Source organism: Myxocyprinus asiaticus, chromosome 26, assembly GCF_019703515.2.
Source record: "Myxocyprinus asiaticus isolate MX2 ecotype Aquarium Trade chromosome 26, UBuf_Myxa_2, whole genome shotgun sequence".
NCBI lineage: Eukaryota > Metazoa > Chordata > Actinopteri > Cypriniformes > Catostomidae > Myxocyprinus > Myxocyprinus asiaticus.
In genome coordinates, this window is record NC_059369.1 from 46,197,501 (window position 1) to 46,224,055 (window position 26,555).

Sequence of the window (26,555 nt, forward strand, 5' to 3'; positions counted from 1 at the left end):
GTATATATTTCTCATGATTATAGACAAATATATATGATTTTTCATGATGTTTTCATGTGAATATATATTATTTAGATTTTTGCATAAAACAAGAAAATAAATTGTTAATGGGGAAAGAAAAATAAACAATTGAAAATGTAGTCTCTTAGTATCTTTTGCAGTTATCAGGTGAATTACACTGATTTTAAGGATGCCAACATATTTTACTTGAAAACAAGACAAAATACTCATTCACTTTTTTTTTTTTTTTTTTTTGCAAGACACTGTAAATGTACTTCAGGATGAACATTTTGTAATATATTAAATCTTGTTTTCAGAGAATATGTATTGAGTTGTTTATTTTTTCTTAAAATGCCAGTTTTTTTCGTGCATTAAAGGTGCAGTATGTAAGATTCAGAAACACTTGTTATTAGTGACACCTGTGGCCGTTAAGTGAACTGCAGCCTGTTGCTCGTGCTCATGCACAAACTCCATAGGGACTCGAGCGAACATCGGCCAAAACAATGACGTAACGTACAAAGAGATTGAACGCGATTCACCGGCATCATACTGACACAATAGTGGTCCTAAGACCGAACCTTGTGGGACCCCATATAAAACGTGGGCAGAGGAAGATAAAAGATTTCCAACCTTAACTGAAAATGTCTTATGCTGCAAATAAGATGTAAATCATTTTAGCACTTTTCCTTGAATACCGACACATTGTCTAATACGCTCGATCAAAACGGTGTGATCAATAGTGTCGAATGCAGCACTAAGGTCTAATAGAACTAAGCCCATGCTACTTCCAAAATCAAGACCTATAAAAATATAATTAAAAACCCTAATAAGGGCTGATTCTGTGCTGTCACGTGCTCTAAAACCCAACTGAAATTTGTCCAGTACTTTATTCTGCATTAATAACTGATTTAACTGCTTAAAAACTATCCTTTCCAAAATTTTTGATAAGAACGGCAACTGCAAAATAGGCCGAAAGTTATGTAAATCCAAGGGGTCTAAATTTGGCTTTTTAAGCAGGGACTGAACAACCGCATGCTTAAAGCTTAACGGTGCATCACCATTCATTAGACTACAGTTTAGATTGTACACCTGGGCCAATAGTACCCATAAACTCAATAAACAGTTTGGGAGGGATCACATCTCTTCAAGAAGTTGCCGCTTTCAACGCACCCACAATGTCTACAATGCAGGACAGTGAGACCGGTTCGAACTCCTCAAAAGTCCCAGCTACAGTTGGCATACAGATTGGGACCGGCTTAGAAGATATAATCGCAGATTGATGAAGCTTTTCAGCTCTCACTTCCTGCCTAGTGGCATCCTGAGCACAAAGTCAAACGCTTGGCATTAACTATACAGTTTGTACAGAAGAGTAATTACTATCTGCATTATTCGGCTGATGGGCTTTCATATATCGCCAGAAAGTATTTTTTCAGATGTGATTATGAATGCCTTGTGATTCGGAGATCAAACACAGGAGTCAATTAAAGATTCCTCTGATCACTCACACCATTCTGCACGGATGGGACAGCACGTTTTGAGTGACGGCTGTACCCCGCCGCCCAGTTCACATGGTGGAGAAATTAAACAGACGTGACCACAGCACTGAACGGCTGATTCAAATCTTTCGATCTCATCTAGACTCTTTCCTCTAAAGTATCTGGCTCATCACACTGGGTTAAAGGTCACAGTGGTATCTTATATCATCACTGTGAACATGAAGGGGCGCCTGAGAGTGCTCTTTAAACACTAATACTGCCTTCACTCCAACTTTCGTGGTATTAAGAGATGGTTCAACCAACAGTGACAGTTCCCTCATGTTACCTACTATCCACATGAGGTTGAGCAAATTAAGGTAGAATATAAATTATTGGGCAATCTAAGCCTTAAAAATACAAACTTGAGTTTGAGACTCATCCAGACAGGAACGTCTTTCGACTGAACACAAGCTCTGTTCATGTTACCACCATGTTGCAGCCTTTACTTGTGGTCTCCGGTTGAGTTTGAGTTACACGCTCTAAAACGACAAGCAGACGGTTTGTGTACACTGGAGAGAGGCAGATCCTAATCTCTAAATGGATTGTAAGTGAATTACTTTAGCTTCCACAGAGAGTGTGGAGAGATGTGATGAACCACCCAGAAATCCTTCACAGGATTTAACACCTTCTGACTACACACTTCTGATAATAATTTACATTCTTCAGCCTTTTGATGATATTCAATATATTACAATATATGTGTTTCATAGGTACTGTAGCACTGTGGACTTTTCACATGCTCATTAGTTTATTTAATTTGTACAATTTCCATCAGTGTGTGTTCATGCATCACAGGAGATTTATGTCATTCAAGTCATGAAAATCATGGCTGACCCTGCACTCTAACCGCTTTTCTGAAAAAAAAAAGAAAAAAAAAAAAGAAGTTCACTGTATATGTGCAAATGTATAATGTGTGATAAAAATATTATTAATAATTATTATTGCTGAGGCTAATTTCAGAGCTAAAATTTTATATATTATTAAATACTCATATTTTCACCCTTTTTGCATAATTTGAATTGGAAACAAATATTCTGCTCATAAATGATATTTCCCTTGATTTTTCTCTGTTTTGTCTCATATTTCATCTCAAGCATGCTCTTCTCTCACACTTTTGTCCACTTGATTTACAAGTACACTAACTTTAGAACAAACTTTATTAGGGGCAACATTAGTGTGTTGGAAATGATGCCACAACTGCGCGACAATCATCATTTTTTAACAATTCATAGAAATCATTTTCATACAATAAATATTAAAATGGTTCTGTTTATTTTTAATTTTTGTTTGGATGATCGTATTATAAAATCTACATAATGGCTCGGTACTGGGTGAGAATCATGAAGAAAAAAAATGAAAAAGATATATATATATATGCATACACACACACTACCGGTCAAAAGTTTTGAAACACTTACTCATTCTTTATTATAATTTTTCGTCACATTTTAGAATAATAGTAAAGTCATCAAAACTATGGAATAACATAAATGGAACTATGGGAATTATGTTGTGACTGTAAAAATCCAAAATACAGTGCATCTGGAAAGTATTCACAGCGCTTCACTTTTTCCACATTTTCTTATGTTACAGCCTTATTCCAAAATGGATTAAATTCATTATTTTCCTCAAAATTCTACAAACAATACCCCATAATGACAACGTGAAAGAAGTTTGTTTGAAATCTTTGCAAATTTAAAACTAAAAAAAACTAAAAAAAAACAAAACAAAACAAAAAAAAAATTCACATGTACATAAGTATTCACAGCCTTTGCTCAATATTTTGTTGAAGCACCTTTGGCACCAATTTCAGCCTCAAGTCTTTTTGAGTATGATGTTACAAGCTTGGCACACCTATTTTTGGGCAGTTTCTCCCATTCTTCTTTGCAGGACCTCTCAAGCTCCATCAGGTTGGATGGGGAGCGTTTGTGCACAGCCATTTTCAGATCTCTCCAGAGATGTTCAATCGGGTTCAAGTCTGGGCTCTGGCTGGGCCACTCAAGGACATTCACAGAGTTGTCCCGGAGCCACTCCTTTGTTATCTTAGGGTCGTTGTCCTGTTGGAAGATGAACCTTCGCCCCAGTCTGAGGTCCAGAGCGCTCTGGAGCAGGTTTTCATCAAGGATGTCTCTGTACATTGCTGCATTCATCTTTCCCTCAATCCTGACTAGTCTCCCAGTTCCTGCCACTGAAAAACATCCCCACAGCATGATGCTGCCACCACCATGCTTCACTGTAGGGATGGTATTGGCCAGGTGATGAGCGGTACCTGGTTTCCTCCAGACATGACGCTTGCCATTCAGGCCAAAGAGTTCAATCTCTCATGGTCTGAGAGTCCTTCAGGTGCCTTTTGGTAAACTCCAGGCGGGCTGTCATGTGCCTTTTACTGAGGAGTGGCTTCCGTCTGGCCACTCTACCATACAGGCCTGATTGGTGGAGTGCTGCAGAGATGGTTGTTCTTCTGGAAGGTTCTCCTCTCTCCACAGAGAAATGCTGGAGCTCTGTCAGAGTGACCATCGGGTTCTTGGTCACCTCCCTGACTAAGCCCTTCTCCCCCGATCGCTCAGTTTGGCCAGGCGGCCAGCTCTAGGAAGAGTCCTGGTGGTTCAAAACTTCTTCCATTTACGGATGATGGAGGCCACTGTGCTCATTGGGACCTTCAATGCTGCAGAAATTTTTCTGTACCCTTCCCCAGATCTGTGCCTCGATACAATCCTGTCTCGGAGGTCTACAGACAATTCCTTGGACTTCATGGCTTGGTTTGTGCTCTGACATGCACTGTTAACTGTGGGACCTTATATAGACAGGTGTGTGCCTTTCCAAATCATGTCCAATCGACTGAATTTACCACAGGTGGACTCCAATCAAGTTGTAGAAACATCTCAAGGATGATCAGTGGAAACAGGATGCACCTGAGCTCAATTTTGAGTGTCATGGCAAAGGCTGTGAATACTTATGTACATGTGATTTTTTTCGTTTTTTATTTTTAATAAATTTGCAAAGATTTCAAACAAACTTCTTTCACGTTGTCATTATGGGGTATTGTTTGTAGAATTTTGAGGAAAATAATGAATTTAATCCATTTTGGAATAAGGCTGTAACATAACAAAATGTGGAAAAAGTGAAGCGCTGTGAATACTTTCCGGATGCACTGTAAATCAAAACTGTGTTATATTTTAGCATCTTCAAAGTAGTCATCCTTTGCCTAGAATTTGCAGACATGTATTCTTGACATTTTCTCAACCAACTTCTTGAGGTATCACCCTGGGATGCTTTTTAAACCGTATTGAAGGAGTTCCCATCTATGTTGGGCACTTACTGGCTGCTTTTCTTTATTATTTGGTCCAAGTCATCAATTTATAACGTTTTATAATGAAATAAATTAATATGGTGGCACAATTATATTTTTGTCTACAAAACTAATTTCAAATATTTAAGCATACGCCTTCAGATCAAAAGATTTTTAAGATCATAAGAAACATTTCGGTCAAGTGTTTCAAAACTTTTGACCGGTAGTGTAGATATATATATATATATATATATATATGTGGTTTATATTATGTATATATTATGGTATTATTCAACAATCTCTTGATTGATCTGCACAAAATGTGTCGTTTTAAATATTTGACTCTTATATTTACAATGAATATAGCTGATCTGACCATTTCTATTTATTTTCTCCCCAATTTGGAATGCCCAATTCCCAATGTGCTCTAAGTCCTCGTGGTGGCGTAGTGACTCGCCTCAATCCGGGTGGCGGAGGACGAATCTCAGTTGCCTTTTTAGCTACTGTTGTTTACTCTAGATGCAATTAAAACAAGGTGTTAATGAAGACACATCCTGCCAAACACACTTTTGGGAGGCGCTGTGAAACACTAATCTGCGCTGTGAAACACTAATCTGCCCTTGAAAAGGAGGCTACACCATGCACACTTTGAAGAGTCATCTGTCCAGTGACTCGTGATTTCATGAAAGAGGAAACGGGACAGTCACATGCGTGGTCGTGGGAAGTAATCCACCAGGATCTGCAGGGTGTCAAAGGGTCAAATTGGCCTATTTTCGACATTCCAGTTGGCACAGTATCATTTCCAGTGCTGTGTGCTCGAAGCTGTGAGAGAGAGCGATCAGAGGTGGTGGATAGCTCGACTGGGAAAGAGCTCAACAGCAATTACTTGGTGACAACTGCCTGAGATCAGGCCTCATTGTGTGGCGTGACCTCTGACCTTCTAGTGCTCGCCTGGTGATGAAAACTCTTAACCTCCACAGCCAAAAACACGAGTAACGGCTGTTCTTTAAAGAGACTGCAGACCTGATTAAGCTGTGTGTGTGTATATATATATATATATATATATATATATATATATATATATATATATATATATACACACACACACAGTAAAGTTTTAGGTACTTAAGATGTTTCACAAGAACATTTGTCTTAAGATGGTTATTTATATCTTCAGCTTTAGTGTGTCAATAGGAAATATAAATGTTAGACTCCCAAACATTACTTTTGAAAATAGAAAAGATTAGAATAGAAGAACAGGGAGCCCTGCAACAGATGTCATGGCCCCCACAGAGTCCCCCACTGAACATCGAGTCAGTCTGAGATTACATAAAGAGACAGAAGCAATCGAGACAGCTGAAATAGATAGAAGAACAGGGAGCCCTGCAACAGATGTCATGGCCCCCACAGAGTCCCCACTGAACATCGAGTCAGTCTGAGATTATATAAAGAGACAGAAGCAATCGAGACAGCTGAAATAGATAGAAGAACAGGGAGCCCTGCAACAGATGTCATGGCCCCCACAGAGCCCCCACTGAACATGGAGTCAGTCTGAGATTACATAAAGAGACAGAAGCAATGGAGACAGATGAAATAGATAGAAGAACTGTGATGAATTCTCCAAGAAGCTTGATCATCCTATCTGCCAACAACCAAGAAAAACTGTGTCCAGGTGTATCTAGGAGAATTGGGGCTGTTTTAAAGGCAAAGGTGGTCACACCAAATATTGATTTATCTTTTTTATGTTAACTGGACTTTGTATGACATTAAGTGATAAATGAAAACTATTTATGTCATTATTTTTGAAGACATCCTCACTATGCAACATTTTTCACCAGTGCCTAAAACTTTTACAGATATAAACTTATATATATATATATATATATATATATATAATAAGTTTATATAAGTTTATATCATTATATAAGTTTATATCTATATATATATATATATATATATATATATATATATATATATATATATATACATACACACACACACACACACACACACACACACACACACACACACACACACACACACTATATATATATTAGGGCTATCAGTATTAAAATTTTTTTTATAAATCGCAAATTTTCATAGTTAATCGCAATTCATCTCAGATTTTAAAAGTAGTAAAATTTGACTCTATATATATCTTATTTCCTGTCATAATGCATTGATTTGTTCTTTGGAAAGAACAACACAATAGAGCAAAACAATACAGTATGTATTGAGTGGTGGTGGCGTAGTGGATAAAGCACGGAACTGGTAAGCGGAAGGTTGTTGGTTCAATCCCCACAGCCACCACCATTGTGTCCTTGAGCAAGGCTCTTAACTCCGGGTTGCTCCAGGGGGATTATCCCTGTATTAAGGGCACTGTAAGTCGCTTTGGATAAAAACGTCTGCCAAATGCGTAAATGTACGTAACAAAAACATATATACATATTTTTTTTTTTTAATGCCCTTTTCTTCCCAATTTGGAATGCCCAATTCTCACTACTCAGTAGTTCCTCGTGATGGCGCGGTTACTCACCTCAATCCGGGTGGCGGAGGACAAGCCTCCACGTCTGAGACCATCAATCCGTGCATACCACTAATCACGACCACGAAGAGTTTACCCCATGTGACTCTACCCTCCCTAGCAACCGGGCCAATTTGGTTGCTTAGGAGACCTGGCTGGAGTCACTCAGCATGCCTTGGATTCGAACTCGTGACTCCTGGGGTGATAGTCAGCGTCAATACTCGCTGAGATACCAAGACCCCCCACAAAAATACTTTATTAACATTTTCCAAACTCCACAGTATAAAGACAGAAATTCTCTAAAATAGCTCCAATTCGAGTAACATTAAACATTTCTCAAAGTCTAAGTGGGATGTTGACTGATTGAAAGAACTAGAATTCATTGCAATGCGCATTAAACCCTCATTTAATATTAATCAGGCGGCAGGATGTTTTTTCACTTTAGATATGTAATGAACATGATTCGTGTCAGGGCATCCAGTGCTGCATTAAACTCCATATGAAAAGCACATCTTGTTCTGCTTTTAGCGATGGCACTTCCAATATTATTATTTATATGCACTTATGAAATATTACATAGAACTATATATTTGAATACATGAAAATGCCACGTGGGATCTTCTGTGAACATCTGAGTGAACGTTCACAAACAAATCGTTGAAACATAGTTTTGAACTGATTCACTGAGTGAGTTTACATGCACTTTAAAAGTCTGATTTCAGTCAGACTAAAACAATAATTTGACTTTTTAAAATGTCATGTAGTCTGACTTTGCTATTGATCAAACAAGACCTAGATTATGCTATTATAGATCGGTTCCATACAGCATGTATACATATCAATCGGTCCACAATAGGCCTTGGCTTTATGCGCATGCTCCGAGAAACTGAGGTGCCACGCAGCATGTATTTAACCCAGAAATCAAATGCAAAACAAAGCAGAGAAGAAGAGCAACAACAACAACAACACAAGTGTGTGTTTCATTCAGAAGTGATCTTCCATATGCCCTAATTCCCTCAGTAGACTTTAACACCATCCACTGTGAGAGCTTTGGAGGGCTGAAAGATGTGGCGCTCAAACATAATGTTTATTCAGAACTCACCTTTTAATCATTTTTATTGGAAATTCAGTTTGAAGCGATCTTACAGCATGGCTATCATGATTGTTTTCCCTTTGAAGTGCCCTTCAGAGGCTGATTTATCTCGTTTGTAACACAGGGACACATGGCGAACGCTAGAAATGTTCATTTTTGGATGGATCAGCAGTCTGTAAACCATTCACACCTGTGACACTTTGATGTGCCTGTAATTATTATTCTTTTGTCCACTGACTAATCCTCCTATCTGTCCGCCATAGTAACACTCACATCACCCAACAAATGTCTTTCTTTAAAAAACAAACAAACAAAAAAACAAGTATAAAAAAACTTTCATGATCTAACATGGACTATTTTCACACATTCCATCATAAAATACAATAAAAGATTGTAACAGATACTATGGCCAAGGTTAGCATGCCAGCATTAGTGCCATGAATTCAGGATGTAAACATTACAAATTACACATTATTTACTGCATATATCTTACTTTCAATTAACATTGAGTGGTCACAACAGCTTATTTTACAGATCTCATGTGGATTCCATTCATAGAATGAGGCAAAAAGCATGAATTTTATTAAATATGCAGCCTGAAGCAAATGACAGGTATAGACACAGAACTGTTTAAGTATTCAGACAAGAAATACCAGCGATTGCAAGGAAAATATTGACAAACCATATATATTATTAATCGTATATTTATTCACGACATCTCTCATCAGTCTAAACTTTATTATTACGCTTTACACAGAGATTATAACGATGAAAGTGAAGCAAAGTAGAGCTCGTATAGTTAAATACGTCATCTTCTGCCTTCTCACCATGAACACAACGAATAACGTACATCTAAACTGCACCAAAATCAGCGCGTAAAGAACGTAAAAAATGCACGTGGTTGTAAAGTTGTCCATGTTGTTGTGACTTCTTCAAAGCGCTACTATAACGCAAAAGGTCAACCGGAAAGCGTATACATCACTTTCTCAGCTGACATCCTTTCTTCAAACTATTCGATTGCGCATGGTGTCATATACTTGGACAGAGACATGAAGACTGTAGCTCGACAACGCAAAACCCCGCTGTGGTTTGATTAAAACTGCCCATGTTAACGTACTCTCTGAGGGTATGTTTACACGACAACGATGTACTAAAAACGGAAACGTTTTTCCTTTGCGTTTTTGTAAAGTTTCGCATACAGACGACAACGTTGTCAAAACGATCCCCGTTCACACGGATCCGCGAAAACGACTAAAAGCGCTGTATTATGCATGCCAGGCCAGTAGTTGGTGATGTCACTTTGTAAAGAAACACTATGTGCCTGCACACATAAGCATTCTTCCACAGAGCGGTGAATACAAACAATGAAGATGGCGATCACAGGTCGTAGTAGTGATGCAGTAAATCTACACTTTGCTGGAGAAGCGTCAATAAACTCAAAATCTTGAGCAGCACAAACACAGTCCTGTAGTCCGCCATTGTAGTTTTGAAGTACTCGCACGCATGCCTATAGACTGAACATGTAATATGCATGCACATAACGTCATCGTTTTCGCAAATTCACGTTTTTATATGTTTACACGGAGATGATAACGGCATCGTTTCAATAATGTGCACTTTGAAACCCGTTTGCAAAAGTTTGTGCTTTCAGGGCCCAAAACGGCGTTGTCATGTAAACGAACAGCCAAAACGCATAAAGTTTTCCGTTTTTAGTTGAAAACGTTGTCGTGTGAAATGGCCCCTGAGATAGTTTGAACTGATTCACAGAAATAACTGGAACTTATGAACGCTAACGTCATTTTCGCTACTGAAGTTCAAAGCTGAAGTATGTAATTTCTGCGACACTAGCGCCAACGAATGGAATTGCAAAAATAAACATTCTTTTCAAAACAGCTTCCTGAATATGCCCCCGTCCTGCTGTTGGTTAAACAAAGAATAAACTAACTAATGCCATTGGTTGAGTAATGTTGGTGGGTGGGGTCTAAACATAATAGGCTATTGCTCAAGTGATAAGAGATTTCCCAGTGGTTGATTCTTACATTATTACAACTGGTCCCCTGAATCCTGAGTATGTGATTACATCATCTGTCCAAACACACGCTCTCATACTTGCAAATCGCAAGACGACAGACTTCAGGAAACAACGACCAAATAAATGTAACATCTGTTTATGCAGCAGTTGCGCATTGTAGCCAATCACAGACAAGTCATTTGCTCATTTCTGTGTATAATTTGTTTAAAATTTGAATAACATCTTTGTTTTGTGTGCTTCTAAGGAGGGCCAATGTGAAGTTGATGAGTCTAGATTTACTGATGTATAAAACGGCAGTAAATTAATTCAGGAACATAGTTCTTAGCTTGTTTTAGATGGGAATAAAGCATAAAGTTGATCCACCCAAAATAAGTATTTTCATGTCAATTCTATTTATTACAATATCAAGGGATATAATCGACAATTATGTTACAGCCCTAGTTAAAATCTTTGCAATCTTCACAATCGATAATAAGTGATCTCCTAGCATGGTCAAGATTGTTAGGCTGGTCTATTTTGATAGTTTAACAGGGGTTTTGGGCTCTTGACTGCAGACTGACCAGCTAGACCAGCAAACCACCTTCGGTTTGCTTGTTATTTACATCGCCAGCAAAAACATTGTGAATATATCATGAATATTTAATATGTCGTACAGCCCTACGGTATGTGTAGTAACAGAGATACAGAAAGACAATGAGTGCAATAGAGTGAACATGTGAGACAAGACTCAACTCCTTTTGTTCAAAACAGATTATAGTGTTCTGAATGGAAATTCAGCACAATTACTTGAGTATAAAATTGGTGAACGGGCTTACCTTATCAGAGTACACGAAGAACAGAATGAGCAAAATCAGCTCAGCCAGCAAAATAATCAGCAAGACAATGAAGAACTGCAAGAGGAAAATACACAAAGAGAGAATGAGTGATGGCGTTGAGAGAGAGAGACACGTCTATATGAATTATCACTCTCTCTCACTCTCATTCTATTGCACTTCTTCAGCTAAATATTTATACAGTCTTCTACACAGCATGCGCCTGTCAGTCGGTAAACATTATTTCGCTGAGCGCTCGATATACACTGATGACCGCTGCTGTCAAAGTCCATCTGAGGCGCACATTTGGCCCATCTGAAAGTCTTTAAGACGCTTGTTTATTAAACCGCAGCACCAACAGTTCCATACAATAAGTTTACTGTATTCCCTTTCATCATTACAGGAAAGCGAGAGAGCGCTTGTGTTTGGCCTGCTACGTTTGGCCTCGTCGACCGCTGAATGACACAGTATGTGTGTATATGTCTGCTCTGTCATGCCATGTCACTTCCTGTACTCGCCGCTCTGGCCGTGTGTGCCACATAAATAGGGCAGAGTTGAAGGAATAGATGTGAAAAGTGCAAAGGCTTTGAGTCTGCTTCCTTCCCAGAACTCTGGGGGTGAGAAAACTACATCAGATCCAGCAAGATGGGGCAGACTGGATTGCTAAGATCTCAAAGATCTCTCTCTCCTCAGACTCGGGGACGAGTGCTATATACGGCACATTTAGCTAACGGTAAATGTCAGGCAATTCCAATTTACACCCGTCCCATATAATAGGCATTTAGATAAGCTGAGGAAATAGCGATTGACATTAAAAAGTAATGATATGAAAGCATGGGGATGAATCTGGGTTTGACAAGAGCAGTATTTCTCAATCCTGGGGTCAGACTCATGAAAATTGTCTTATGAAGGAAATTAAGAAAGTTCTTTAGAAGTTTGTAAGAATGTTCCTATGTGCATTAAATTTTATTAATATACTGCATATACGGTATACTGTATATATATCTATATTCAGTATATATATATATATATATATATATATATATATATATATATATATATATATATATATATATATGGATCGGACTTGTTGGTCCAGCACATCCCATAGATGCTCAATCGGATTGAGATCTGGGGAATTTGGAGGCCAAGTCAACACCTTGAACACTTTGTCATGTTCCTCAAACCATTCCTGAACAATGTGTGCAGTGTGGCAGGGCGCATTATCCTGCTGAAAGAGGCCACTGCCATCAGGGAATACCGTTGCCATGTAGGGGTGTATGTGGTCTGCAACAACCTTTAGGTAGGTGCTACGTATCAAAGTAACATCCACATGAATGCCAGGACCCAAGGTTTCCCAGCAGAACATTGCCCAGAGCATCACACTTCCTCCGCCGGCCTGCCTTCTTCCCATTGTGCATCCTGCTGCCATCTCTTCCCCAAGTAAACGACGCACACCAACCGGCCTTCCACCTGATCTAAAAGAAAACTTTATTCATCAGACCAGGCCACCTTCTTCCATTGCTCCATGGTCCAGTTCTGATGCTCACGTGCCCATTGTAGGCGCTATCAGGGGTGGACAGGGGTCATCATGGGCACTCTGACCGGTCTGCGGCTATGCAGCCCCATACGTAGCAAGCTGTGATGCACTGTGTGTCCTGACACCTTTCTAACATGGCCAGCATGAAGTTTTTCAGCAATCTGTGCTACAGTTACTCTTCTGTGGGATCGGACCAGACAGGCTAGGCTTTGCTCCCCATGCGCATCAGTGAGCCTTGGGCTCCCATGACCCTGTTGCCGGTTCATCGGTTGATCTTCTTGGACCACTTTTGGTAGGTACTAACCACTGCATACCGGGAACACCCCACGAGACCTGCCGTTTTGGAGATGCACTGCCCCAGTCATCTAGCCATCACAATTTGACCCTTGTCAAAGTCACTCAGATACTTACGCTTGCCCATCTTTCCTGCTTTCAACACATGAAATTCAAGAACTGACTGTTCACTTGTTGCCCAACATACCCCACCCCTTGACAGGTGCCATTGTAACGAGATAATAAATGTTATTCACTTCCCCTGTCGGTGGTTATAATGTTATGGCTGATCAGTGTATATATATATATATATATATATATATATATATGGTTGTCACAATACCAAAAGTTCAGTAGTCACTACCAATACCAGTAAACTTTCAAGACTCTCGATACCAATTATAATACCACAAAAAAGGTAATATGCTATTAAACACAATCTTTAGCCTATTTAGTAAAGGTAAATATATCAATGTAAACAGTAAATTAAAAACAACTGCAAGAGTTTCTCAATTAAGTTTTTCTTAAAGGTGAAGTGTGTAACTTTTTGATGTCAAAATACATTCTAATATCCCAGTTTATTGTGCATTGACAACCATAAGTAAGCCATTTGTGGGTTTACCTCCCCTAAAAGTATAAACACTGAGCTTCCCAGACACCATCAAAACATTGATGTTTTTATTTTGAGCGGCCCGCTCAGCTCCACCCATCCCATTCTATCTCAACCTATAGCGTGAGTTCGGGGCGTGACTACTTGTAGTAAACTGTTCAGACAACCGGGAGAATATGAATGCCCATGGCAGACGTGTTAAGGCGGCCTCTCACTAGCTGATTTTTCCAATGATTTTCAGGTGTTAGCTTCATTAACATTCACTGGCCAGGCAGAGGGAGATAGAGTGCACATTAGCATCTCTCAGCGGGAGGTGTCAATCACTCGAATGTCGGGACTCCCTGCTAAATTAATTCCTTCAAAGATTGGTTTTGTTTGAAAAAATCATTCTGTCACCGAGGCGGGGTCTTGTGTTCTCATCAAGTGACCAATGAGCTGCTTTTGCTGAAGAACGAACAAGACTTCAAGATAATGTGAATGTTTTCATCGCACTCAGATTCTGTCACCAAGCTTTTTTCTTGCACTAAAATGAGCCACAAAAGTCTGTTTTTATTGGATGCATTTCTTTACTCACTGAAAGCTGCATGTGGACATGCATTCTATGATGAGCCTTGATTGGATAAACACTTTCACAAGGTAAAGTTACTCCATCTTTTCACGATCACTTCTTTTGTATTGTGTTAGAAAAGACACAGGAAGAGAGAGAGGAGCTCCGTGACTGTGAGAACAGGTATTTTCAATGCAGAAATAATGCAAAAGCAACTAGTGATGGAAACAAATAACCACAACTTAAATTTTCCAGTTAAAGTCCGTTTTAAAATATAACCTTTCGAAAGCTGACTGAACCTGCATTTGGATGAGAAGCGTGTTTATCTATGTCATATCATGACATACTTATAGATGAAAAACATTTCTGCTGCCAAGATCTATGCACAAAGTGACTATAAATGTGCAAAACCTTTTACATTTAATACGTGGGTCTTATATTATTTTATATAACGTAAACATAGGCTTTGTATTTGTATACAGCTTTAGATTATATAAATATATTGTAGTCTACATTGTAGTCAATCCGCGCATCTTATCACGTGACTCGTTGTGCATGACACCGCAGAGACTCATAGCATGTGGAGGCTCATGCTACTCTCCACGATCCACACACAACTTACCACACGCCCCATTGAGAGCGAGAACCACTAATCACGACCACGAGGAGGTTACCCCATGTGACTCTACCCTCCCTAGCAACCGGACCAATTTGGTTGCTTAGGAGACCTGGCTGGAGTCACTCAGCACACCCTGGATTCGAACTCGCGACTCCAGGTGTGATAGTCAGCGTCAGTACTCACTGAGATACCCAGACCCCTCAATTCATGGTGCTTTAATAAACTTTTTGAATAGTTCACTTTCTACCAAATGACACACATTTGTTGCCAAGCTCTTTGAACAATGTGACACTAAATGTGTGAAAGGATGCAATTTCTTTATGTTATGCATTCTCAATAGGACATGTCTTAAACAACCAAACATAGCAGAGCCAACAGACTCTTGGAGTAATATTGAAAAATACCCGTGTATTCAAAAGCGTGACACCCCACACAAACCCAAATCCAATTGTTCTGAGTCTGCTAGTGTAGAGCCAGCTTTACAGAGGAAACGAAACTTAGCTTCGCCAAAATTTGAAGACTTGCTAAAAGACAAAGAGACAGAGAACGGAGTAAAACCAGAGTGTACCTTTACAAGGTGGAGGACTTTGAGGGAATTTTTGGGGTTTGATTCTTGCCGTGTTGCTTCTCGACAGGTAAGATACACTCTGGCTTTGCCACACAAGTTAGCTCATTACTGTCGAGCTCCAGATAAATTCATAAGATACTCAGAATATGTACCGTCATGCTAACTAGTTACCAGAAGAACCATCCGACCTGAGTGCTGGATCCGCCGCACACCAGCTGCCGTTCAATCTGGCGATGTTATCGGACGGCCGGATTCCTCTGCAACGCTTTCTGTCTGGTGTGTTTATGTTATAATGGTCTTGTTTATTATGACATTTAACGTTTATCACCTTTTATTTAGTTTGGCCTATTTGTTCAAAGGGAATCAGAGAGTGCGAAAGGTCGTGACGAGTCTGAGGGGTGTTGGCAAAGGTTGTGGGTAAACATACTTTATTTTTGTTATTCGGTTTGGTGCCACTTGTAGCACATAAATTACACACTTCACCTTTAAGTAGGACCATATGAAATCAGTTTAGTTTTTTTCTAAATTTAGTTTCTTGATCCATGTTTTAAATTCAATTAATTTAATCACCAAAATTGGGTCTAATAAAATTTTTTTTTTTTTTCTGGGCATACAAAAGAGTCTTACATTTTTTTCTTAAGTTAGAAAATAAGATTAAAATAGTAGTTATTACAACAACAACAACAACAACAAAAATGATAATGAGCAAGTTTATTATGATGATTATGCTTATTCAAAAAAATCCTAAAATGCAAGAAAAACACATTTTCATGAGACATGAAATAAACAGAATATTCTTTGTTTTTGATGTCAAACCGTAAACAGTCATGCCCACAACACTTGCACACGATGGATAAGCCGGTAAGAATGCTGGTAAAGGTGTTTACATTAAAGCAAAATCAGGAGAATGGGCAAAAATCTACTGGTGTCCATCGGTTTATGCTTAAACCATTTATTACCTTAGACTCTTAAAAATAAAGGTTTCAAAAAGGGGTTTACACAGCGATGCCATAGACTCATAATGTGCGTTAACTTGAGTTCTACAGCAGAAACCTGGAGCGCAAAGATGAGATTAATTTACAGCATTCAGATATACAGTATATTCATATATATATATATATATATATATATATAAAATACATAGCCTACCTGTTCATGGTTATACATTAAAATAGAATATTGTATAAGCATATAACACATGATATTGGGTGTTAGTCATGTGTTTTAATACATTATGCTTTATTTAATATTCAACTAATATTTATCACTATGTCTACTTGTTGATAAGCATTATAATGTATTATAACTGGTTACAATTATTCACAAAAACATACAACAGATTAAAAGGTGTTTTATTATAAGGCTTCATCTACCTTCATAAATTACATAAACATACATATACTGTACAGGCTTCATTTAAAGTGTTACCAAAAAGCACATTAAATAGTTTTGTACTGAAGAGTATCGCAGGCCGGACTGACTTTTAGTCATGTGCAGGATATGTATTTTTTATATTAACAATTCAATTTTCACTAGTTATACTGCTCAATTTTTTATATCAGGAACGCACTTACTACTAGTGAAAGTGTTAATTTTATATATATATATATATTACACATTTGTACTTGAAAAAACATTAAATCTTGATGTAAAGATGACATCATTACTCGCATAAATATGCATCCTTGATATCAATAATTTAATTAAAAAAAAAAAAACTATTTTTTTTTTTTATATCTGTAACTGCATTTTTCAGTAGTAGAATTTACTATTTACTCAAAACACAATTACAGATATCTACAAATAACTTCCAATTTTACATATCAGCAATGCACTTCTTACTAGTAAAAATGAACGTTTTGCATATTCATAATTGCACAGTTACTAGTGAAAATGTCCATTCATGATATCAGCAACTGAACTGCAACTAGTAAAGATGCACATTTATTTGATATCAGTCTTTTGGTTTTGAGTAGTGATGATGTTAACTTCAGATATCTGTAATGTGATTGTAACTAGTAAGAAAGCCTTTTAAGACATCTTTAATTACTCTCCAAATTATTAATATCTGAAATACCAAATCTAACATGTTGAAATACATCTACAGAGATCAAAAATGAGCACTTTCACTAGCTGTAATTCAATTGTTGATATCAGGAATGAATATCTGAATCAGGGATGGATATTTGTACTAGTAACAATGTAATTATTAATATAAAAAATGACAATTTTTACTTGTAAAAAGTGCATAGCTGATATGTAAAATTTCAACTATTAGGAAATTCATTTTAGATATTTGTAATTACGTTTTAAATATGAGCAGATGGCATATCATTGTGAAATTGTACTAGCTAAAAATGTAGTTACTGATCTAAAAAAAATACTGCTTAGTCTAGAAATTCAATATTTGATATCAAACATGTGTATTTCTGCGAATTATGACATCACTGTTGTCCTCCTGCCAGGCCGTTATTGTAAATAAGAACTGTGTTCTAAAGTGACTTGCCTGGTTAAATAAAGGTTAAATAAAAATTAATAAATAATATATATATATATATATATATATATATATATATATATATATATATATATATATAAATCATGTTTTTACTAGTGCAAATGTAATTACTGATATCAAAAAGAATCAAATATATTAAGAATTTGTATTTTAACTAGTGAAAATGTAATTGTTGATATTAACAATTCTGATCCTGCATGTGTTTAAAAGTAAATTCGGCTTATCACAAGAGATTTATATTACTAGTAAGAGCTTTAGTAATCAGCCATAGACTGAAAAGTGGGCTAAAACATTCGTGTTTTTACATTTCAGGCAAGAGAAATGAGAAGTGTGTAGGTGTGTGATAACTCACGCTCAGAAGCAGGCACTTGTTTTCCTTTATGGCGCCCAAGCAACCGAGGAAGCCCGTCACCATGACGATGGTGCCTATAGCGATGATCATGTTGGCAGCGGAGAGGGAGGGGAATGATGGGGAGAAGGTGGCGAAGCTGCCCTGAGACACAGACAGCCAGATTCCAACACCCAGCAGTCCACAGCCGCACAACTGCAGAGACAAACACCACATGATCAGATATTGATCATTCAACATTAATGACGCACCACAAAAACTTAGTGAATTGTAGTTTTCCATTCTGTGCAGACACCCACAAAAAGAGTACAACGTTCTGGCCAATGTTCAGTCTGCAGGGGCCCGTCAGAAGATTTAAAGGCGGAGTGTGTATGTTTTGTTCTGCTAGCACCAACAAACAGAATCAAAACCTCTGACAGTATTAAATGAGCTTTCCAGAACACTCCCCTCATCTGCCATTGGTTAAGCAAACACATAGTCCCGCCCCAAACTCACACCACTGGTTGAGCCTAGATGTCGACCGATTAATCGGCACCGATAGCTGCTTATGAAACTATCGGTAAGTAGCATAAATGAACACATAGTTTGCTAATAGTTTTTTCCCCTATAAACGACTTTGAAAGGTTCTGGACTATGAGTGCAGCATCTGGAGGTGAAATATAAACAATCACTGACACCTCATTGGGATTTGCTGTATGTATATATATATATATATATATATATATATAGAGAGAAAAATAAATAAATCTCACATTGAGCATGAAACCAAGGTTTCCCAATCAGTACTCTGAGGTAGTTACCAACACTAGTTAAGCCATGCTTCCTTTGCCAAACACATCTCTCTTCTTCTACCACTCACCTGGTTATATGCCAAATAATAGGGTGCTTTGACTCCCCCTAGTGGTGGGTGGTAGAATTATATTTGGAGTAACAGTAACAGGTTGTGACTATTACAAACAGCAGTAATTATAGAGATCCATGGAGTAATCTATTCCTCAAACTACAGATCTTTAAATGTAAAGTATTTTAAAGTAAATGTAAAAATTTTACAAAATAGGTTTGTCATGAGAGAGAGTCATTATAATTTGAAAGGAATATATATTTAAGAAAAGTAGAGTTCAGAATGAAATGTACTACAATAAAAGGAGTGGAATTATAGAAGCTTAAAATGAATACAAATTATGTAAAATAATTAATACATTTAAGATAATGTTTAAAATTGAGGTGTTAAAAAAGTCTGAAAGAATGGGTTGATAGGAACATTGTACTGTACACATGTTTGTATAAATGTATATGTCATGTATATAGAAATTAAGCCGTTATAGTGAATAGTAATTATTGTTAAGTTTGGTTCAAATGAATTAATTTTTAAGGTGAAGTTCAGTTTATAAATATTACTAAGCCATCTTGCTCTTTTTATATTTTCTTTGTTTACTTCAATAAGTTGTGAATTTGACTGAAAATGGGAATATTGAAATATAGAATAAATAAAGAAAAAAATTGAAAAAAAAAAAAAAGACGATGCTGGGTCGATTGCATATGTGTAAATGCCAAAAAAAAAAAAAAAAAAAAAAAAAAAAATATATATATATATATATATATATATATATATATATATATATATATATATATATATATATATATATATATAATACTGCATTTAAAAAATAAAAAAAAGCCCCAAATACATTATTAAAAGTTTATTTTTTTAATAACCTTTATAGATTTTTTTTGTTAAAGTTGATTTTGACAGACAGTGTCCCTTAAGCAGCGGCGGATTTAGGCATGGGCGACATGAGCAGTTGCCCAGGGCGGGGGTACGAGGCACCCCCCCGGCCAACAACTTTGGGGGCATGTTGAAGCGGGTTTCGCTCAGGGCGCCATACAAGCTAGAACCGCTACTGCCCTTAAGAAAAGGGGGAAAAGTCAGTTTTTACATAATAACGAATTATTTATGATTTATAATCACTGGACAATAACGACATGCTATCAATTACAATTTACTGTCGATGTATTACTGCTCATATTTGTTAAATCACAATGTTTACTTTATAGTGTACATACTGTAGTATGGTGTAGGTTATTGTAAGAGTGAGTCTTTTATTTCCCTTATCTGTTTGTGTGAGCAGCTAGAAGCACAGGCATTTCAAAATAAGAGTCTGCTGTGTATGTCAGTCTTGTTTGTAGATAAAATGTCCTGCGTTACTGACCAAATCTTCAATTTCAGGTGGTTAATATTGGGATTTTGGTTGCAACATAATGCATCCGGGGTTTCATTCATTTTGCACTCTTGTTGCCTCTCTGTCTGTGCCCGTCACAGTTAGGAAAGATTAAGAACATTTTAACACATTCAAAAAACAGATTTAAAAAAACTATCAGCCCATTTATGGATTATCGGCTTTTCCCACCACCTTAGTTGTTATATAGGCACAATCTAACATCAATAGACCAGTAGAGCAAATTTAAGACATAATAATCAAATTTTCATGCTGACGGTTTCCTCCAGAGGGCACACACACCCCCTGCCATCTCTGCCCCTGGAGGCATAACATCACTCAGACAAAACACAGAACACTTTCCAATGATGGTTGTGTGTATAAGTGTGTGCAGACGCGAGAGTGAGCGAGTCCAGCTGTGTGTATATGACTGAGGTGGAGGATCTGCAATGTTTACAGGGGATTCTGATTGACAACACTGAGGCGAGAGGCTGTTTCTCCATCAATCACAGATGAGGGCACAACAGATAGAGACGAAGTGATGCCTTCTAAGCTGATGAGAACGGGCGGCCTGACATTTCCATCACTGAGATTGGAATGCAATCTCCTCGTGAATGACAAATCACGCAAGGCAGTTAATTGTCAGGCGCCACACAGCAAATCAAAACACATCACGAGTGTCTTCAGCGTGAACACTGTCGTTGAAGAGTTAGCATGTTCGACAAACGTCCCACCACGCCATAGTGAAAAAAGGAAACGCAAAGCTTGCATATCCTCGAGTTTTCAGACAATGTAAATAATTAATCGCTTTTACGTACAGTCGCATTCACTTTCAAGCATAAATGAGGCGGTTAGCAGAACCGGCTGACAGCGCCTTTGAGAATGAAGCAGCAAACTCGAGTACAAGGAGGGATTTAGGTAAGAAATGGAATAAAACTAATTCCTTCAGTCACCATTGTTTAAATAATCAGCACGCTTTCCCCTTTTCCCACCATGAGCAAGATCAATAACGCTGACGGTGAGACACGCAGACGGTGTGTATCTTACGCTTGGCAGGTTAAAAGTGAGTGCTGATGCTCTGTTTGTTGAGGGAGCACTTTAGACCGAGGCTGACGACCATTCTTAATGCCCTGCGAGGTGAGAAATGGTTCTGCACTAATGTAACATGGAGAACCTCGACACATCAATATCCACTCTGAAGAAGCAGTGTGCCATTGAGGAACTTGAAAGGAAGCTGCATCTGTAAACCTCACTCAGTCACGGCTATATTTCATTTGACATGAAAAAAAAACATGAGAATGTGGGCACAGTTTACAGCTGGTATGAAGATGTGTTTTGGGAGTTCCATTCGAAATGGGATGATGATAGGGGCTATTTATGCATGGTCACTCCATGCGTTTTTGCATGAAAAGACAACATGTAAATGCCCTCCAACACGGATTAGAGACGGATATAAATCCAATCATGCTCTGGAGGTGGTGTGAGGCGCATTCCTGACAAAACTCAGTCAATCGTAAATGCATCTGACTGTTCAATTCACATACAGTATGCAAACTTTACTCCGCCCAAACAGCGATAAGTAAATGTACTTTTTTTAGTTAGATAGCAATTAGATCAGTAAAAATGCACAAAGTGACCAAGTGTAAATACCCTCATAAAGCCAGCTGTAAAACGACACGTTTTGAGATTTGTAAACTTAGACATCATTCGAAGGTTATCGAAAGTGGTTAGAAACACGTGACCACATTGGGCTCTTAGTGTAAATGTTCAAATGCATTCGAACAGCGGCGAAACATCGCCTACTCACCTGTCAATCAACCACTAAGCTAAAACAAAACATGTTTGTGTTTAGATTAAGTATAATAATAACAGGGAGAAACCGCGTGCTGCATTTTAGCGTTTTCTTTGTCTTTTCTGACTGTTGCGCTTTATTATCATGCAGTAATGATGTAGTGATTGATGTATGTCATAATGAAATCATTCCCTCGAAATCCAAACACAAGTGGTCAAAACAGACGAGGTGTAAATGGTGATGACCGCTTGCGATCAGATCGCCCAAAACGCATCTTAACACCAGTTGTAAATGCAGCCTTAAAGCCAACATGAAATCAAAACTGACCCTATTTTCATTCTTTATACATATTCCTGGTCTTATTGTGAAAGATAAACCAGTGCATATTATTCCAAAGATCAAAACAAAACAAAAAAATCTAAATAACTTGCTCCGCCTCTGAAACAACTTTCCTGTTTGAGTGACATCATCAAGCACGATTTTCAACCCCTTTCATCTAATCACCTGTCAGATCACTTTTAGACCACTTTTTTCACTATACAATCAATTCCTATTAAAATAAAGCCATGCATTCTGTTTTCTCATCTAGTTTCACTCAAAATAAATGCTTGAGCTCTGGGGTATATTTTGGATTTCCACCTTAATTTGGCACACCCAGATTAGAAGGTCCCTCTTATTCACATACAGTAGTGTACGTGCAAAGAAAGAAAGAAAAATGGGTGAAGAAAGGGAAGCCTTCAAAATGTAAAAAACAATTGCTAAAAGTGATCAGTATTATTGTGTTTTTTTACACTGTTATGATAAACACACACACACACACACAAAAGTTACTTTTGGAAATACACTATATTGCCAAAAGTATTCGCTCACCCATCCAAATAATTGAATTCAGGTGTTCCAATCACTTCCATGGCCACAGGTGTATAAAATGAAGCACCTAGGCATGCAGACTGCTTCTACAAACATTTGTGAAAGAATGGGCCGCTCTCAGGATCTCAGTGAATTCCAGCGTGGTACTGTGATAGGATGCCACCTGTGCAACAAGTCCAGTCATGAAATTTCCTCGCTACTAAATATTCCACAGTCAACTGTCAGTGGTATTATAACAAAGTGGAAGCGATTGGGAATGACAGCAACTCAGCCACGAAGTGGTAGGCCACGTAAAATGACAGAGCGGGGTCAGCGGATGCTGAGGCGCATAGTGCGCAGAGGTCGCCAACTTTCTGCTGAGTCAATCGCTACAGACCTCCAAAGTTCATGTGGCCTTCAGATTAGCTCAAGAACAGTGCGTAGAGAGCTTCATGGAATGGGTTTCCATGGCCGAGCAGCTGCATCCAAGCCATACATCACCAAGTGCAATGCAAAGCGTCGGATGCAGTGGTGTAAAACATGCCGCCACTGGACTCTAGAGCAGTGGAGACGCGTTCTCTGGAGTGACGAATCACGCTTCTTCATCTGGCAATCTGATGGACGAGTCTGGGTTTGGCGGTTGCCAGGAGAACGGTACTTGTCTGACTGCATTGTGCCAACTGTGAAGTTTGGTGGAGGGGGATTATGGTGTGGGGTTGTTTTTCAGGAGCTGGGCTTGGCCCCTTAGTTCCAGTGAAAGGAACTCTGAATGCTTCAGCATACCAAGAGATTTTGGACAATTCCATGCTCCCAACTTTGTGGGAACAGTTTGGGGATGGCCCCTTCCTGTTCCAACATGACTGACTGCGCACCAGTGCACAAAGCAAGGTCCATAAAGACATGGATGAGCGAGTTTGGTGTGGAAGAACTTGACTGGCCTGCACAGAGTCCTGACCTCAACCCGATAGAGCACCTTTGGGATGAATTAGAGCGAAGACTGCGAGCCAGGCCTTCTCGTCCAACATCAGTGTCTGACCTCACAAATGCGCTTCTGGAAGAATGGTCAAAAATTCCCATAAACACACTCCTAAACCTTGTGGAAAGCCTTCCCAGAAGAGTTGAAGCTGTTATAGCTGCAAAGGGTGGGCCGACATTATATTAAACCCTATGGATTAAGAATGGGATGTCACTTAAGTTCATATGCGTCTAAAGGCAGATGAGCGAATACTTTTGGCAATATAGTGTATGTTCCTAACCCTAACAAGTCACAATAAACTTGCTGAAAATTGTATCGACTAAAATCACGTTAACACATAGATTGTTTATATCTTGTGGCTATACTTTCAAATTGTATTTTATTTTTTGCTGTCCCATGGAAATTTGTAAAGGACGTATTTTAAAAGTTTTGTCAGCTAAATTATCAATGTGATCTCATGAGAATTTGTATTTATTCTTATGTAAAGTTTGGTTCTAGTAAACGTACATTCTCTTACGTTTGCATAGACACCAAAACGTACGATATTGACAGCATCTAAACGTCTTCATTTTACTTAACAACACCTATAGAAACATACAAATGTTTACATGTTTGATTTGATTCATTTTGAATTCACTGAATTAATCAGTTAATTACATTTCATTTATAATCAGTGAGATTAGTTAAATGCCATTACATTTAACACAGTTAATACATAATAATATGACATTTTAATGGTTTCATTCAGTTCTGTGTGATTTCTGCTGCCCAATATAATGTTATAAAGGATTATATCATTTAACAAGACTAAACTTGAAAATGTTCAAATTAATAAGAGATCTAAAATATCTATAAAACAGTAAAATATATTTATAATCGATTTGTGTATTCAAATACATTTGTTATGAATTTGTCAATATATATATACTTTTTTTAATCCCTTTTTCTCCCAATTTGGAATGCCCAATTCCGACTACTTAGTAGGTCCTCATGGTGGCACGGTTACTCACCTCAATCCGGGTGGTGGAGGACAAGTCTCAGTTGCGTCCGCTTCTGAGACCGTCAATCCGCGCATCTTATCACGTGACTCGTTGTGCATGACACCGCGGAGACTCACAGCATGTGGAGGCTCATGCTACTCTCCACGATCCACGCACAACTTACCACACGCCCCATTGAGAGCGAGAACCATTAATCACGACCACGAGGAGGTTACCCCATGTGACTCTACCCTCCCTAGCAACCGGGCCAATTTGGTTGCTTAGGAGACCTGGCTGGAGTCACTCAGCACACCCTGGATTCGAACTCGCGACTCCAGGTGTGATAGTCATCGTCAGTACTCGCTGAGATATCCAGGCCCCGATTCATCAATATTTTACATTTCTAAAGATATTAACATGTAAAAATGGTAATGTTTTAGATGCTTTCAAATGTCCATATTGTACGTTTTAGTGTCTATCCAAATGTGCAAACATGTACAAATATTAAACGTATATTAATGAAATCAGGCTGAAATGATTAGCCTCTATCAATGGGCTGTACAACTCTATCCCTCACAGCCTTGTTTTCATTTGCATCCAATTAAATATGGCATCTTACTCAAGGTCTAATTCCTCATGCCTTGTGTCCTTGTGTCAGTCCAAACTTGTGTTCATTTGTGTTTGCCACACAATATATGAGCCAGTGGTAAATGTTTTGCAAAATTCACCAGATGTTTTCCAGAACGCTAGATTTTCAGGTCTTGCACAATTGTGGGTAGATTCATGGTCTTATCTATTATTTAACAACAGAGCTTCTCAAAGACTAAACCACAGCAAGTCCATTCATCATGCAGAACTTATATGTGTAACATTGACTGAAGGTCATCAGCATTAATGTTAGCATGCTTCTTCTGCTTCAGTACTGTTAAATAAAACAATCTTGTAGAGTCAGAGCATGCCTGGAAACACTGACAAGGCTGCATATCGGCCCCTCGGATGACCCCTCAGGCAGTGTGCAATTTTAACTTATTTGCCTAGTTTGTAAAGCTTCTCCTGTGATGGAGAAGGGAGCCTGTGCCATTACATCAAAAACTCAAGGAAGAGACAGAGTCACAGAACGTCAGGGAACACATTAGCGGCAAGAAAAAAAGAAAAAAAAAAAGACAGGTTGGGGTGAATTGAACAGAGTAAGACAGCAGAAACTGCTGAAAGCCCAACAAAAGGACCTGAGTGTGCAAGGTGAGTGGCTCATAATGGTGCATTAGCAGTGTGTGCCTTGACAGGGACAGAAATGGAGGCTTTGTTCTTCTCTGATGAGTCTCACAGGTCTGAGGTACAAAAAGAGAGACGAGATGACAGAAGAGAGATGTGCTCTAGTGAGCTGCCTATGGAGGTGGTATTTCAAAGACCCCATTTTTATAGCCAATAGGCTT

The 26,555-nt window shown here is 38.3% G+C and overlaps 1 protein-coding gene across 1 annotated transcript in view; it reads right to left on the bottom strand.

Annotated features, from left to right (window-relative positions):
* Positions 1–26,555, bottom strand: part of LOC127417074 (tetraspanin-9-like) — a 134,492-nt gene that overhangs the window by 31,175 nt on the left and 76,762 nt on the right. The window contains exons 2-3 of the mRNA XM_051656792.1: positions 18,313–18,504; positions 11,289–11,363 (exon numbers count right to left, since the gene is read on the bottom strand). Of these exons, the coding sequence (XP_051512752.1) occupies positions 11,289–11,363; positions 18,313–18,504 (267 nt within the window). The remainder of the gene's footprint in view (positions 1–11,288; positions 11,364–18,312; positions 18,505–26,555) is intronic.